A 15401-nucleotide genomic window follows, 5' to 3' on the forward strand; every position below is an offset into this window, starting at 1 on the left:
TCTGAAGTCTATGCCATCCAGTGCTAGCTGTCAAGAATTATAGTTTGCCCTCTTGTTTCCACTCTTCAAATACAAAGCCAATTTCCGCCAAAGTCTTGACCTTGCTTCGCTCATCGCCTCGCTGAACAAAAGCACGCCGAATGTCCGGGAATAGCGCCCGCATCCACCTTTCCCGCTCACCCCACCGAGTACCAAGTTTACCTTGCCCGTTGTTAGGGAGCCCAGGTCGCGGTGTGGCCTTGGCTGCCCAATCGTAGAGAAGGTTAAGATAGTCGGCATCCATTGGGTATGGAAGTAAATGGAAGTTTTTTCCATCTCCTTTGGCTTCAATTTCGGCCTCCTCCCATGCCTTCATCTCTTCTTTGGGTGGTAGTGTGAGCCGGCCCGACCAAACTCGAGAGAAGAGAGCGGCATGGTTCTCTGCCATTGGGAATGGAATCACCCGCTGGGAAAGCACAGGGAAGACGAGCGTAGGATTTTCAATATAGAACAATTGTTGGTAAACATTCATAGTTCGCCATCCGTGTGTAACAGCCGGTGGGTTGAGGGACGACAGGAAAGGATACGAGTAGAAGTACCCAGTGCAGAAGACAACCGAATCAATGTGCTCCTCAATATGGCCATCCACAAATCGTACGCCTCGGTCATGGGTTGCCGAGGGAAGAAACTCGGCGATCTCTGGACAAGTGATTTTCTCATCTGTCGAAGCGGCAGCCATCCATGACTCTGTTCTTTGAGAGACCAAAAGTTGACCTTTACTAAACTCGTTGATCTGCGCGCCAATGTCGAGGGCTGAAGCTGAGCTTCCTACCACGACAACTTTCTTCCCTCGGAAGGATTCCGGGGAATCGTAAAATTTGGAGTGAGAGATTGCCCCAGGATAGGATAAGTTCCAAGCTTGTATTCCTGCGATGTCCGGGACATGTGGGACGGTGAAATGACCACTCGCAACCACCACAGCATCATAAGTGCCGACAGTATCGTTTCGTGTTTGGAGGTTCCTTGTCGTAATGATCCAGTTCTCCGGTCCCGCAGATTGAAAGCTTACATCGACAACCTGAGTCTCGAACTGAATATGGTTCCTGATCTCCTCGGCATATTCTTCGAGGTATTGCTTGACCGTCGGGTGCTTGGGGAAGAGTTGCGTGTCTGCCGGCCATGCTTGATCGGAGTAACGCATCAGATCCTTTGGAAGATTGGTTTCCAATCGATCGTAGATAGGCGATACAAAGTTGGCTTCCCGCCGACTGTCGACTTGGCCGATCCATGTTGGCTTCTCGAGGGCTTCATGGGGGTTCAACTGCGGGACAGTGGTTGACAATGGTGTTTTCAAAGTGTCTGGACTATAGTTCCAAGCTCCTCCCACAGAGCTTCTTTGTTCAAAGACGTCAATTCGTTCAAAATGCCGCTCAGCCAGCAAATATCTGAGTTCGTCAGCATGTTGCGGTCTGTCAGATATCATCAACCCCGCTTACTTGACGGCAGCGAGGCCAGATGGTCCTGCGCCAATGACAGCTACTTTCCTCACGGAATGCATGTTGAATTTGCTATGAGCTGGGTTTCAGTGTGACCCAGCCGAAATAAGGAGATAGGTCGTATAAGTAGCATCCCCGCGACGCCGACGCCAAGCGCTCTCGCCATTGTGGAGCTACGAGTATGTACTCCGTACTGCGTTGAAATGGATAAATCAAATGCGACCAAAGCTGCCTCCTCGGCCTAGTTGCCGATACAAGAAGGTGAGACAGCTTATGAAGTACACTTATTCAAAATGCAATCCAGCACCACCTGGACATGAAGACGCAATTAGTGTTCAACATTATCTGAGCTACTCCGTGAAGCATTGCTGATAGATGTGGTTTCATTGATACCTGTTATATCATAGTGTTACTCGTATAATACCGTAATATTACTCTGGTGTTACCGGACGGAGAGGCAGCTTACGACTTCTTTGTTGCACTAACTGTTCTTTACGCTCCTTCGGCCCCCGACGAACTGCTTTGTGGTCTTTCCTTTGATATCTTTCTCATCGTCTCGAGTATTTATCCCGGCTGATATGTTGTCAAACTGACGAAAGCCAAACCGGGCGTGGTTCGAAATCCCGCGCAATGGAATCGATCGCACAATTTCCCGCGCCGAATGCGCCGGGCTCTCTGACGAAAGTTCCAATCGCTGAGCTCTCTCCGGACCTCGAGCAACCAGCCGACAAATCGATTTTGGCAGTGGTGACTCTAGTCTGGCCTTACTCGTCAGCGCACAAGTCTCTAAGTCTTCTGTTAGCAGAGCCAGATTTTCGACTTCGACGCTCTGAAGGGCAAGTCAAGGTCACATTCCATGGACGCGTTGCAGAAAAGGTCGCGGAGTCACATGTTGGAATCGGCGATAGCATCTGTCTCGGCCTAGCTGGCTCGAGATTTGTCTCCAATGAAGCCAGTCAACAAACACCAGGCCGATCGATCGCGTGGGACGCACACTTTGAAACCGGCGTATGCCTTGAGGTATCTTGCTCTTAGAACTTGATCCCGGTGGTTCGGACTTTTTAGTAACTAATTCCTTGCCATACAGGTTCAACACCCATCCCAAGCCCCCTTGACGGTAAATGTTGAGCACGCGACATCCCCGACAGTAACACAAGAAGCCAGCCTCCTACCGCCAGCAACACCGAATGGAAAATCGATCGATACCGAACAAGGAACCGCTGCTAGTACAGGATCTTGGGGGTCGCCTGCGTTTCTCAAACCATCTCGGCTTTCATTTGGGGGCATAAATCGTGCTACATTCAATCCTTTTGCGGAAGATGATGGATTCGTGCCTGGAAAAGGAAGAAAAAGGCCAGATACAGTCTACAACGAGATGACTGGCGGCTTGTGGATGAGCCGGAGAGCCCGCATGAGCAAGAAGAGGTCTTGGATTGGGAACAAGCTTTGGATCGAGAGCTCGATGAAGCGAGCTCGGAGGTTGAATCAACAGACCCAGCAACGCTGGATGCGGTCGAGATTTCAAAGCCCGAGAAAGATGTAGGAATACAGGAGTCATCACCACCAGTATTTGCAAAGCCTTCTCTTGAGCTCACGGGAAGCATTTTGGAGAGGCGCGCGGAAGAGTCGAACAGTGCATTTTTCAAAGACAATCATGAAGGACATGTGCATCTTCCGACAGACACGCCAAAAATCCGGCCTATTCCTTCTCCCGGGCTGCCGGTTCCTTCGCCGCTCGTGTCCGACCACGCCGGTCTGAACGATTATTTCCCTTCCTGGACATCCTCAGAAACTCAAGAGATCGGTTCAGTTGCGACCGAGATAGCAACTCCGCCAGTGTCGTTTGTCGAGGCAAATGAACTCTACGCCCTGTCCAACAATGTCCATTCACCGCAACCCACTGGGCTAGCTCCTGTATCAGAGGATACGAACATGTTCGATTCTGACTTTCCGTCACACCACGAAATTGGAATAACTCCGGGCTCTCACGACCTTTCATCCGGGCAGCACGATGAGACGATTGACCCATTCTTCTCCACGGTCGCTGGACCGGATTTTACCAACACAGGAGATCAGGTCGACCATTCCGGCGAACGAGCGTCAGTTTTCACTGAAGCTCTGCATAAAGCAAAGAACGATTCTTTCGAATCCATGGACCATGAGCTATCCGCACGGAGTGGTCCTACTCTTGGACCTATCGCTCACCCCATAAACAAAACACAGCTCACACATGCGCAATCACCGGAAGAAAATGCCACAGATCCTCGTCAACAAAATTTCGAGCGCGATATTGAATCCGCTGAGCCAGAGGAAAATATTGAAGATCATTCGCAGTCGGACATTGAGCCAACTCGGGATGCACACTCCACCGCAGATATGGATGTGGATGCTCTCTATGCTCTTGAGAGCATGCGAGAATTACGACAAATGGAAGATCTCGACAAGAGAACTTTCCCTCAAGAAGAGTCTGACAGCGGAGATGAGATTGACGATTCCTCACAAGCCACAGGCATATCCCACGATGAAAGCCCCTACCCAGACGGGGACCAAATGGTTGATGAGGAAGATCGATATGATGATCAATCCGAGGATGATTTTGAATCCCAAGATGACTACGAGGAGGATGCTGTTCAATATGATCAGGATGAAATGAGTTTGGACCGATCTGAGGGGGAAGATTCCGAAGAGGAACATGGCTTTTCTCCCCGTCCTCGGCCCCCGCAATCCCAAGAAATTATCGTGCTTGACAGCGACAGCGACGACGAACCTGCTGCTGAAACTTCAGAGAAGCCCCTTTCGCAGTCCTCGGAAGAAGCCGATCGCGAATCATCCCGCGCTGGATCTGCCGATTCTGCTCTTATCTCCAATGATGCCAATCTGGCCCTGAATGTGGAGGAGGAGGAGGAGGAGGAGGAGGAGGAGGAGGAGGAGGAGGAGGAGGAGGAGGAGGAGGAGGAGGAGGAGGAGGATGATGAAGAGGACGAAGGGGACGAAGACGAAGACGAGAACGAGCAGGAAGAGGAGAATTCATGGGACATGGGTTCGAAACAAGGCCAGCTTGCGGCCAGTGACGATGAGCTCGAGGATGATGAAGACCAAGAAGCCGGCGACGACCGCGGATTAAATGATGAAGCAGACGCTTTGGTCCATGGTAGTGACAAGGAAGCTGAATCGTCAGTGCAAGAAAGTTCTGATCAGGAAGAGAATCAAGTCATGGAAATTTCGGCTCCTTTCCACGACACCAACAGCGGACACAGACACATCACCGACCCTCAGTCACCGCCTGAAGCTCATAGGTTCGACGTACAGGCCTTGGACGACAATAATCAGGCCTTGGATCATGATAATCGTTCTCTGGCAGACACAAATCAGAATGATGATCAAGATTCCACAGCCGGGAATGAAAATCGTGAAACTGGCGACGAGCAAGATTCACACGTTTACCCCCAAGACCATGCAGACAAGTCATACAATGTGGACGGGCCAGCCGACTCCCATTCCCCTCTCAGCGGTGAATTAGATACCGCAGATTCGGTCATAGGACAAGTTTCGACTCAACAAGTGCCCGAAACACTGGACAATTCCTCGTTTGTTGAGACTCGATTCGAGCTAGTCCCAGACTCTACTCAAGAGGCTGCAACTCTCCAAGGCCACAGCCTTGAATCCGAGTTTGAGATCACATCTACTGTTACCGAACAGGCTCCCGCGGGTTTGGACTTGACCTCGCAGGTTCTGTCCTCCGGGTCTGAAGATTTGAACAGAGATGCCACAGCTCACCCAGACGACCAGGCGAATCAAGATAGCGGCAGTGAGGATGAGGCCGTTTCTGCCATGGAGTTTGTTGAGACTATCGAAAATCCAGAGCGTGTCCCTGCCGCTCCAGAGGTTGTGATTCCACAGGGGCCTTTTGAAACACCCTCAGTGGTCGTGCAGCCCCCCCGACCCTCGATCGCGACGACCCCGAACCACGCAGTCAGCTTTCCGACTTTCCCAATCTTGCTGCACTTGGCAATCATCAAAACGCTTTGGTGGATACACTTTCCATTGTCCAGAGTGTTTCGCCGATCAGTCGACCCAAATCAGGCGCCAAAGATTGGGTAATGAGTGTCGAACTTACCGACCCATCTATTGCTGGTATGACTATGAATGCTCAAATTTTTCGCCGGTACAAGTCAGCTATGCCGTCTTTGACTGAGGGCTCTGCCGTTTTGCTTCGCAGCTTCAAACCACAACCCCTGGAGGGCATCATTACGCTTGTCAGCGTCGAGTCTAGTGCTTGGACGGTCTTCGATGACTCTGATCGAGATACTGAGATCAACAGCTCTGGTTTGGAGGAACGTGCATATGCGTCTGGCCTACGTCGATGGTATACCGAAGTCGGCTCTGCTAGTGTTGCAGACTACATCCTTCAGGCATCAATCGAAAGAGAAAGCATTGATCGCGAGCTGTCGCCGCCCAACAGTGAAGTGCCCAGCGAGCTTGGAAGTCCAGGTTCTAGACGTGGTTCACGCAGAAGGCGAAGCAACCAAAGAGTCACTATTCATGAACTGCGGGATGGCACCCGCTACACAGAGATCGGATCTCCCAACAATCGGAACAGCAGTGTTCACGAGTTGCGAGATGGTACTTTGTATGCCAATCTCTAAAGTTATCTATGAGGATATCGATCCCTGTCGCCATTCATGTATGGTATCTAGCTTGCAATCTTCAAAAAAAAAAAAAGATACAACGGACTTCTGGCGCTATATTTCTTTCCACCCCCACCACCCCCATCCATGTATAAACATCTATTCTCTATCAACGTAATGAACATATCAACAGGCGTATCATCATGAAATGTCTTTACATCTTCGACTGCTTGTCAGTACCGAAATACTCCGCACTGATAGCAGCCCTGATCAACTGGTTCGCAATTGCGGTAGGTGGAGGTAACCGCAAACCGCCCTTGTACTCTGCACCCGCATCAGCGCCCAGGTTACTGGCGCCAATGCGCAGCGCCTCCTCAACCTCCTCGACCTCAACCCAACGCGCATCCTCCAACTCAGGATCGTGTTGTAAAGAGATCTTTTCGTGCTCTAGGTCACTGACCTGTGCAAGAGCACCAATCATCAAGTTGGCCGGGTAAGGCCATGGCTGAGATGAGTGGATGACGACACGGGACAGAGTCACGCCCGATTCCTCCCAGACTTCTCTGCGCACAGCATCTTCCACCGACTCCGCTGGCTCAATGAAGCCAGCAAGCGTCGAGTAGAAATTCGGTGGGAATCGCTTATTCCGTCCGAGCAGCACACGCTTTCCGTCCGCCGAGACCACCGCCACGATGATCGTGGGGTCAGTGCGCGGGAAGGAAAGGTTTGAAAGTGTTGTACGCGTGTTACACTCCGGCCGCTCGACTGTGGTGCCTTCGGCAACTCGGGCGGCGTCTGTCGGTGGGCATGCTCGCTTGGTTCCTGCATTGATGGCCAGAGTGCGGTGCCCGCAGGTCCCGCAGAATGTGTTTCGAGTGTTCCAGTCCATGAGCGCGCGAGCTTGCGCATAGATTGCCGCTATTTCGATGTAAGCAATTGTCAAACTTTTGGTGCGAGGGTCATCTACCTTCGTCTGCGGAGAACGTCATGTGAACTCGCGATTGGAAGAACGACAGTCCCTTCGCCTCGACGGCGCTAATGACATCCTTCGCTGCGGCTTGCTGTTGCTCGGAGCCCCTTGGGGTCACATCAACTGCAAAGTAAGGCGTTCCCTGGTAAACTTTGAATGACAATCCTCCTTCCTTGCGACCCTCGTCCAGTCCCAAGAATATCAGGGTTGCTTGCGTCTTGCGCGAGTCGAAATTCTTGAGCACATCCTCTTCGGATGCGTCATAGGTATCCCGGGGAACAAGAGGCTGAACATCTTCATACTTGGCTAGGTGAAGTTGTGTCGATGCTGTGGTCAACGGTGCAAGGTTGTTCAACAGCACAAATCGCGCGGAGGGGTGCTTTAGGGCTGTAGACAGGAATGGGTGATCAGTGCGCAGGAATGACAGGCGGTTGATTGGAGAGCCTATATGATCTATCAGCCGGGGGTGCTCTGGCCACCAGAGAAGAACAATTCACTTGAGAAGTAATTCACGGTTTCTCTACCGAAATGCCTAGACAGCATGGAATCGACAAGAGTATGGGCAGGCTTTGGGATCTGTGGGATTGGAATCATCTTGTAAAACTTATTTCAAACGGAAAAAAGGACAACAGAAAAATTCAATAAGATCAAAAGATTATATTGAAGAGATCAATCACGAACAGAGAAACCGGCTGAAGCGCGGGCATCGCATTAATCAGCCGGTGACCTCGGGATAATCATACGCTCCTGATACACGATACCATGCGGAGTTCCTCCGATAGGTATTATAAAAATGTGATGTTACAATGTTTCACGGTAATGCTATTACCGCAGAAGCGGGGGACATGTCCCCACACACGTGACCGTCTTTCTTTTGACTCTTATCGCAAATCGCAACCCTTCGACTGCTTGGAAGTGATAGACACTGTCAGACATCATGGGCCATCTGGTGACTCTAGCAACATGGTAAGTGACTCAGGTTGACATGCGAGGCTGCACCCTAACAGCTCCTTCTCTAGCTCCCTCAATCAGTGGGCTCTCGACTTTGAGGGCAACGCAGAGCGCATTATTGAAAGTATCCGACAGGCTAAAGCTGCCGGCGCTACCCTGCGTGTTGGTCCGGAGCTTGAGATTACCGGATATGGCGTTCTCGACGGATTCCTTGAAGGTGATACCTTTTTGCACTCTTGGGAGATGCTCGCCCGCATCATCGACCACCCAGATTGCCAGGACATTGTGGTCGACGTGGGGCTGCCAGTCCGTCACCGGAACGTGCGCTACAACTGCCGAGTGATTTTCTATAACCGGAAGATCATCTTGATCAGACCTAAGATGTGGCTTGCCAATGACGGCAACTATCGCGAGCACCGACACTTCACACCTTGGCAGCGTCCACAAGAGGTGGAGGATTATTATTTGGAATCAATTGTTGGAAAGATCACCGGGCAATACAAGGTGCCCTTTGGTGATGCGGTTATTAGCACCAGAGACACTTGTCTTGGTCTTGAGACTTGCGAGGAGCTGTTCACTCCAAATGGCCCTCACGTGCCCTACGGTCTCGCCGGAGTCGAGATCATCTCCAATTCTTCTGGCAGCCACCACGAGTTGAGGAAACTTGACACCCGTGTGAACTTGATCACTCAAGCTACGAAATTGAGCGGTGGTATCTACCTCTACGCGAACCAGCAGGGATGTGATGGCGATCGCCTGTACTATGACGGATGTGCCATGATTGTCGTCAATGGTGATGTTGTTGCTCAGGGCTCTCAGTTCTCGTTGAATGACGTTGAAGTCGTTACTGCTACAGTAGACATTGAGGAAGTTCGAACCTACCGCTGCAGTGCCAGCCGTGGCATGCAAGCGAGCAAACAGTCGCCCTATGTCCGTCTGGATCTCGATATCAGACTTTCTCGCCGCGGCGAAGATGCTGAGCCTAGTTTGGCCACTTCACAGCCCATCAAGCCTCACTTCCATGCTCCCGAGGAGGAAATTGCCCTGGGCCCCGCTTGCTGGCTGTGGGATTATCTTCGGAGATGCGGTGCGGCTGGCTTCTTCCTACCTTTGAGTGGTGGTATTGACAGTTGCGCTACTGCGATCATTGTACACTCCATGTGCCGTGAAGTCCTCAAGGCGGTTCGTCAGGGCAACGAGCAAGTCATCAAGGATGTCCGTCGTCTTTGCGCGAAGCCAGCGGACTCAGACTGGCTTCCTACTACCACCCAGGAGATTTGCAAGTAAGTTGTTGCCTCGAGATTGATCAGGTTCTATTGGGCCAATGCTGACAACATTATGCAGGTGTATCTTCCACACCAGCTACATGGGCACACAGAACTCGGGCCATGAGACACGAGACAGAGCGACTCGACTGGCTGGAGATATTGGGTCCTACCACATTGACTTTAACTTTGATACTGTCATCACCTCCATCATGAATCTCTTCACGGTGATTACCACCTTCCAACCCCGATTCAAGATGCACGGCGGCTCCCCTGCTGAGAACGCCGCTTTGCAAAACGTGCAAGCCCGTCTCCGCATGGTGCTGTCATATCTCTTTGCTTCATTGCTACCCACAGTCCGCCAGCGCCCCGGAGGAGGTGGTCTGCTGGTTCTTGCCTCCTCGAACGTCGATGAATGTCTTCGAGGCTACCTCACCAAGTACGACGCCAGCTCTGCGGATCTCAACCCCATCGGATCCATCAGCAAGGTTGATCTGAAGAAGTTCATTTCCTGGTCCGGCGAAAGCTTCCAGCTTCCTATCCTCGAGGAATTCATCAACGCAACACCCACAGCCGAGCTGGAACCTATCACCCATGACTATGTTCAATCTGATGAGGCCGATATGGGTGTCACATATGCCCAACTGGGTGTCTTCGGATACTTGAGAAAGGTTTCCAAGCTGGGCCCCTACTCTATGTATGAGAAGCTCCTTCATCTGTGGGGCAACGAGTACAGTCCTCGTGAGATTTATGAGAAGACAAGACACTTCTTCTACTACTACTCAATCAACAGACACAAGATGACTGTGATCACACCCAGCTACCATGCTGAGCAGTACTCTCCTGAGGATAACAGGCACGATCTTAGACAATTCTTGTGTAAGTTTTATCCTACCAATCTGCTTGACGATGGGCTGTGGCTAACTGATTTCAGATCCCCCCTTTACATGGGCTTATAAGAAGATGGAAGATAATGTGAAGTATTGGGAATCGAAGGGGTGGACTACTGCCAAGGGGCAGAAGAAAAGCGTCAAGGCTGATTAGATGAAATGTGTGATATTGGTAGAATTCGATTTATTCTTCGCATCTCATAGAGTTGAGTGTGGATAACATGGTGGTCAATCTGATGACTTTTGAAACTCAAAGCGTAGCTCCTGGAACGACAGCACCGTAAGCAAAAATGAAGGAAAGCTAGAAACGCCGAATGGGACCCATCGAAGGACCATGCAAACTTGGGAATTTTGAGGTAGACAAAGGAAAATCGCGCTGAATGACATGTCTGGTTTCAGTTTTCATGCTGAAGCCATACAAGGGGGAAGTTGTTCATTAAGGTATCAAAGGAGAGAGCGGCTCAGTCCTTCCAAAACCAGCCATTCTTGGAATTTTGGGAATCAGAGGCTTCATGTTGAGGGTGAGATACCTCCACAGAAGAATCTTCTTCTTCTCGGCCGTCTGCGAAGCGCTTTGTTTTAACGATGGTACTTTTGACAGAGCCATCGGGTAATTGTACGCGCTCCGTCCGGGTCATGGTAGAAACCACTCGAGATAGTTGGTCGGAGGCATGGTCTGGAGAGCTCTCGGTGGAACCGTGTGGTGTTTCATAAACAGATTCTTTGTTTCCACCAGACACTAGATCGATACGGGGATCATTGCTATCGCTGCGTTCATCGGTTTTGGGTGGACCACTTCGATGATTGTCGAACTCTTCTTGTTGTTGTCTTTTCTCTGCTAGAAGAAGTCGAAGGAGGGGGCTCTCAGAGACACCACTGAAGAATTCGCGTTCCCTGTTTTCAATGTCGGATAAGAAACGTTCGTACAATTCCAGCTCTGTATCGGCGCTTGTAGATACGTCGTCGATCTCTTTCTCGGGTACAGACCGAGAGCGACTTTGATCCTTCTCTTGATCTTGGTGACCTGCGAAAGTGATGCCGGACCAGGGTTGGTTCTCCGTTCCAGGCACGAACCTCCACTGATCACCCAAGCTGCCTCGTTTGACGAGCCCATGCAACCAATCTTTTCCTGACTCGGATTTTCCAGTGGGATCGCGATTTAGCATTGGCTTCCCGTTTTCAAGCCGGAGAAGGTCCTCAAATGCCTCCCTCCATTGTGGCTCTGACGAATCACGTTCAGAATCGAGATATAAGGAAGACATTATAGATGAGAAGATGCCCTCGTCGCGATGAGCGTGGTAGTGTGCTTGGCGCTCTAAGTGGAGAGGAGAGTAGGGGCTGAACATGATATAGGCGATCGGCCAAGTAGGCGAGGCGGGGTCTTCAAACATATCCGGAAAGAGGCTGTGACTGGAGTGGAATAGGTGTGAGGCGAGTGGAAGTAAGAAGGAATCAAGGCCGAAAAAGTCGGATGGTCCGTTGTACCATCTCTTGGGGTGGTGTTCGCTGTCGCGATCGCCGCCACGATAATTGTCGGTCTGGCGGTCTCTGTCTGAGTTATTGCCGGTCCTTTGAAGCGCCCCTCTGCTTTCGTAGCCGTGGTCTTCGGTGAATATTTCCCAACGGTCATTATGAGGTGGCGTCACTGCTGAGGGTAGACCTGTGATAGATTGAAGCAGGGTGGATACCTGTTCGTCGGCATAACGGCGGAAGGCAACGAATGGGTTTGCTTCATCATGCCATTCATTGCGGTTGCGATCGTTGCGGTTGTTGTTTTTGTCGTCTGTCATGATTTCCAAAGTCCCAGGCTGATACAAAGTAGGATTCGAGATGAGGAAGAAGAAAAAGTGAGAGGGCTGATACATGTTGGGGATGGCCCCACTCAGCCCGACCGATTGGACCCACGTGATCCCCAATGCTTATCTTGGCTCTCTGCGTCACCTTTTCTTTTGGTCTTTTGTTTTATTCTTATGAACCATATACTTGTGTTGAAGGTCATTGTCAATATCATGCATTACCCCCATTGTTTGACAGGGTTTGGCGCATTTGGTGGGCAATGGTAGTTTGGTTCCTCATTGCGGGTACTAGCTCTGTTTTCGATGACCTCATAGGCCTATTCCTACTTTTGCCGATGTTTGCCGTCAAATTCTCACCTGTTTACTTGGCTCACTTAGCTTTTCCACTGAATCTGTTAGACCGAGAACCTGGCTTGAAGCACTTGGCTATTTGCCTTTGTATATTCAAAGCTCTGATTATGGTATTCCTGACTCAAGTTAGCTCGGAAGTTGCCTTTGCGGGTACTTTTGTTGTGGTCATTTTTCCGATATAACCACGAACGCCGCATCCGCAGACTAGCTCGTCATGTGGACTACGCTATACCCTGAATCTCCAAGGTTTGGACTCGGTCGGCCTAGTGGAAAAAGTTGATGCGTCTTGAAAAAAATGATCAAAATTGCCCAAGGCTTACACCTACATCCGATCTAGAATGTGATTTCAGTCATCTGTCAACCTTCTATATTAATCGGTTGATGTATGTCCCTTGCGATTTAAGGGGGAAAAACCAACTTATTGAAAATGCAGTGTGGGTAGTGTTATATTATACACAGGCTCATGATGAGGGCTATATACATCCGCCTCATGAAAGATGCTAAAATTAATAATCATTGTAGTTTCTGCGATGAGTGATGCCATCCATAGATGGCCACCCCCTGGGCCTTTGTCCTCGCGCATCAGGCGATTGCGACCTCGGGATATGCCACTGGTGACAGAATGCCAGGTCGAAAACCAGCATTATGACAGTATCAAGTGCTAACAGCACACGACCAGCTGGAGTTTGCTGAGCTCTCTTTCAAAGCTCTACCGGAGACGTAAAGCCCGGCTCCGCACTGAAAAGTCTGAATTAGTTTACAGTGACCAGATGGGAAGATGAAAACATACCATGAACAGGCCAATGCCCAAAATTATAAGATTGAGAATGGTAAGACAAGTCTTTGAAACCGTGGACATATAACGGCCCTTGTTCATGTAGAGCCAGAAGATGGCCGGAATGGCGTCTGCGAAATTAGTATCATCTCGAAAAGTGGGAAGTTGACAGAAGCTTACAACTCAGAATACTTCCAAATAGGGCGCTCTGAGATGATCATTAGTAATTAAACGTGAGACCTGTGGACTTCAATGGGCGAGACTTACGATGAAACTCAGGAGATCATTGAACCCGGGGATAGACTCGGCAATGATCCATGCAATAACCCAAAGGAGGCCTGCAATTCCAACCCACGTTCCGATGCCAACAAAACTGTTTCTATGCATATGGCTCGAACCGCGGAGGATTCGAACGTATACATATTTGCAATTGACGTGACCGACGACAATACCAGCAATGTAAACCTATATCCGGATCGAGTAAGTCAACAAGATATTGATTAAGCAGGCGAGCAAAGTAGGACATACCGTTGGAATCGCCAGACCAAAACAAATTCTCTTCATCAGTGGACCCGCAGAAGATGGAGCAGGGGACTTGACATCCTGGCCAGAATATCTGTAAATCACAAGACCCGCCACGAGATACAAGACAGTATCGGTGACCTGCAGCATAGCAAGGGCCTTCGGAAACTCTTGTGGGTTCTGAGTCTCAGAGATAAGTCCAAAGAAGGTGACATGAACAACTGGCGTCGCAGGTTAGTGGGCGATTCAGAATTGAGAAAATGGTAGGCTGAAAACATACTAAATCCAAACATGATGTTGGTAAATGCCAGGAATCCCTCATAGAAGCTGATCTGCCGGAAGGCATGATACTCAACGGGATCTTCAGACTGCACTCCAATGCTGATCATGGTCACAAGAGTAGTGATCATGATACTTGCGAAGGCTGGAAGAATAGTTAGAAACATGATATCAAGAGGTTTGACTGGACTTACAGATAGTTGATAGCCAATACACGCGGGACATCGTGCGTGGGAGAGCACCGATGAAACAAACGATCAGTGAAACGACACCAAACACGATGCCACACACTGAGCTTTTGCTGATGGTGCTCAGCAAGATAGTTCCAGTGAGGATGTGACTTGCCATCACAAAGATCAATAATAAGAGCTGTGCAATTTCGAGCAGCACACGTCCAACGGGGCCGAAGATGATTTCTCCAGCATCACCCATACTGTGGACATGTGGGTATCGAACTTTGAACTGTCCGATGATGTAGCCCGTATACCATGACAGAGCTGATAGGAAGACAATCAGAATTGCAGCACTGGATACTCGAGTCAGTCAAGGATGAACATCAGATCGAGCACAGCTCATAGGCCGACACATACGGAACCATTCCGAGAACTGCCATAGTGGATGGAATGGAGAGGATTCCTAGAGAGACGTTCTCCGCAATCATGACTAGAGAGATAGGTTAGTAGTGATCGTCATGCGTGCAGAGGATCATCATACGCATTCCACACTGCCTATTTTGAATCATTGTTAGCCTCATACTACTTTCTTAGTGGGCAGGATTTGGATGCAGAACGTACCACCATGTCATTGTACGGTACTTTACTTCAGCAACATCTTCAGATCCGAATGGATCATTGCTTGCTGATTTTTTGGCCTCATGCTGGACATCTGAGTCATTCCCCTCAAGATCATGTGGCGAAACTCGTCGCTCAGAGTCTTCACCCATGGCCTCGCCCATGACCGCTGTATCTGGATGGGTCTGCTTGAGCATGATGGATGGTGGTGAGGAGAGATTTGAAATATTCGAGGCCTGTTGGGTTTTAACCAAAGTGGACCACGGGATACCAACACGGAATTGGGACGTGAATTTGCCAGCTAGCAATCTTTCGATCAATTAAGTGGGCACAGAGTGGGACATCACCTCCTGGGCTCCATAATTTATAGATTTTTCCAGAAGATTATGGTTTTAAAGTGGACGACATCATGTTTACAATGTCATTCTTTGTTTGGGATTCGATGAGATCGGGGCTTGTTGAGATTGATTAACCACTCCAATTCTCTGAGACAACAGCTCTACGGAGGTCCGGAGTACATTTTGCAGAGTTTTTTGTATGGAGTCAGGGCAAATGCCCGCTTTCGTTCGCGCTGTGGAGATTTTGATTCGCTGTGACGAACACGTGACACATAAAAATTATGTAAGAGAGCTGCTGACCAATGAAATCCCGTGACTGTCTGTTTTCTTTATGTGGGGCCTCAGGAGAAAAACACGATCCTAGCGTCTC

General features: G+C 49.8%; 6 protein-coding genes across 6 annotated transcripts; 2 read left to right on the plus strand and 4 right to left on the minus strand.

The window, feature by feature from the left end:
- Positions 1-37: 37 nt before the first annotated feature.
- Positions 38-1537, minus strand: N7506_007628 (putative flavin dependent monooxygenase; the record flags this gene model as incomplete). The annotated part of the gene is made up of 2 exons (XM_056956921.1): positions 38-1424; positions 1476-1537. 2 exons carry the CDS (start codon positions 1535-1537, stop codon positions 38-40), a joined length of 1449 nt encoding a protein of 482 aa, XP_056811255.1.
- Positions 1538-2105: 568 nt separating this feature from the next.
- On the plus strand, positions 2106-6121 carry N7506_007629 (uncharacterized protein; the record flags this gene model as incomplete). The annotated part of the gene is made up of 3 exons (XM_056956922.1): positions 2106-2495; positions 2823-5447; positions 5528-6121. The coding sequence occupies 3 exons, from the start codon at positions 2106-2108 to the stop codon at positions 6119-6121; spliced, it is 3609 nt and encodes a 1202-aa protein (XP_056811256.1).
- A 196-nt stretch (positions 6122-6317) lies between these two features.
- On the minus strand, positions 6318-7667 carry N7506_007630 (NAD(+) diphosphatase; the record flags this gene model as incomplete). The annotated part of the gene is made up of 3 exons (XM_056956923.1): positions 6318-7021; positions 7071-7517; positions 7571-7667. 3 exons carry the CDS (start codon positions 7665-7667, stop codon positions 6318-6320), a joined length of 1248 nt encoding a protein of 415 aa, XP_056811257.1.
- Positions 7668-8010: 343 nt separating this feature from the next.
- N7506_007631 (glutamine-dependent NAD(+) synthetase) lies at positions 8011-10333 on the plus strand (the record flags this gene model as incomplete). Its single annotated transcript, XM_056956924.1, has 4 exons — positions 8011-8039; positions 8093-9307; positions 9369-10168; positions 10224-10333. The coding sequence occupies 4 exons, from the start codon at positions 8011-8013 to the stop codon at positions 10331-10333; spliced, it is 2154 nt and encodes a 717-aa protein (XP_056811258.1).
- A 307-nt stretch (positions 10334-10640) lies between these two features.
- N7506_007632 (uncharacterized protein) lies at positions 10641-12044 on the minus strand (the record flags this gene model as incomplete). The annotated part of the gene is made up of 1 exon (XM_056956925.1): positions 10641-12044. The coding sequence occupies one exon, from the start codon at positions 12042-12044 to the stop codon at positions 10641-10643; it is 1404 nt and encodes a 467-aa protein (XP_056811259.1).
- A 936-nt stretch (positions 12045-12980) lies between these two features.
- On the minus strand, positions 12981-14890 carry N7506_007633 (uncharacterized protein; the record flags this gene model as incomplete). The annotated part of the gene is made up of 10 exons (XM_056956926.1): positions 12981-13064; positions 13117-13232; positions 13282-13309; positions 13369-13566; positions 13630-13844; positions 13904-14047; positions 14097-14428; positions 14493-14565; positions 14617-14630; positions 14697-14890. 10 exons carry the CDS (start codon positions 14888-14890, stop codon positions 12981-12983), a joined length of 1398 nt encoding a protein of 465 aa, XP_056811260.1.
- Between the last annotated feature and the right edge of the window lie 511 nt (positions 14891-15401).

This window comes from Penicillium brevicompactum (assembly GCF_028827555.1).
Source record: "Penicillium brevicompactum strain IBT 35665 chromosome Unknown utg000005l_segment0_segment0, whole genome shotgun sequence".
NCBI lineage: Eukaryota > Fungi > Ascomycota > Eurotiomycetes > Eurotiales > Aspergillaceae > Penicillium > Penicillium brevicompactum.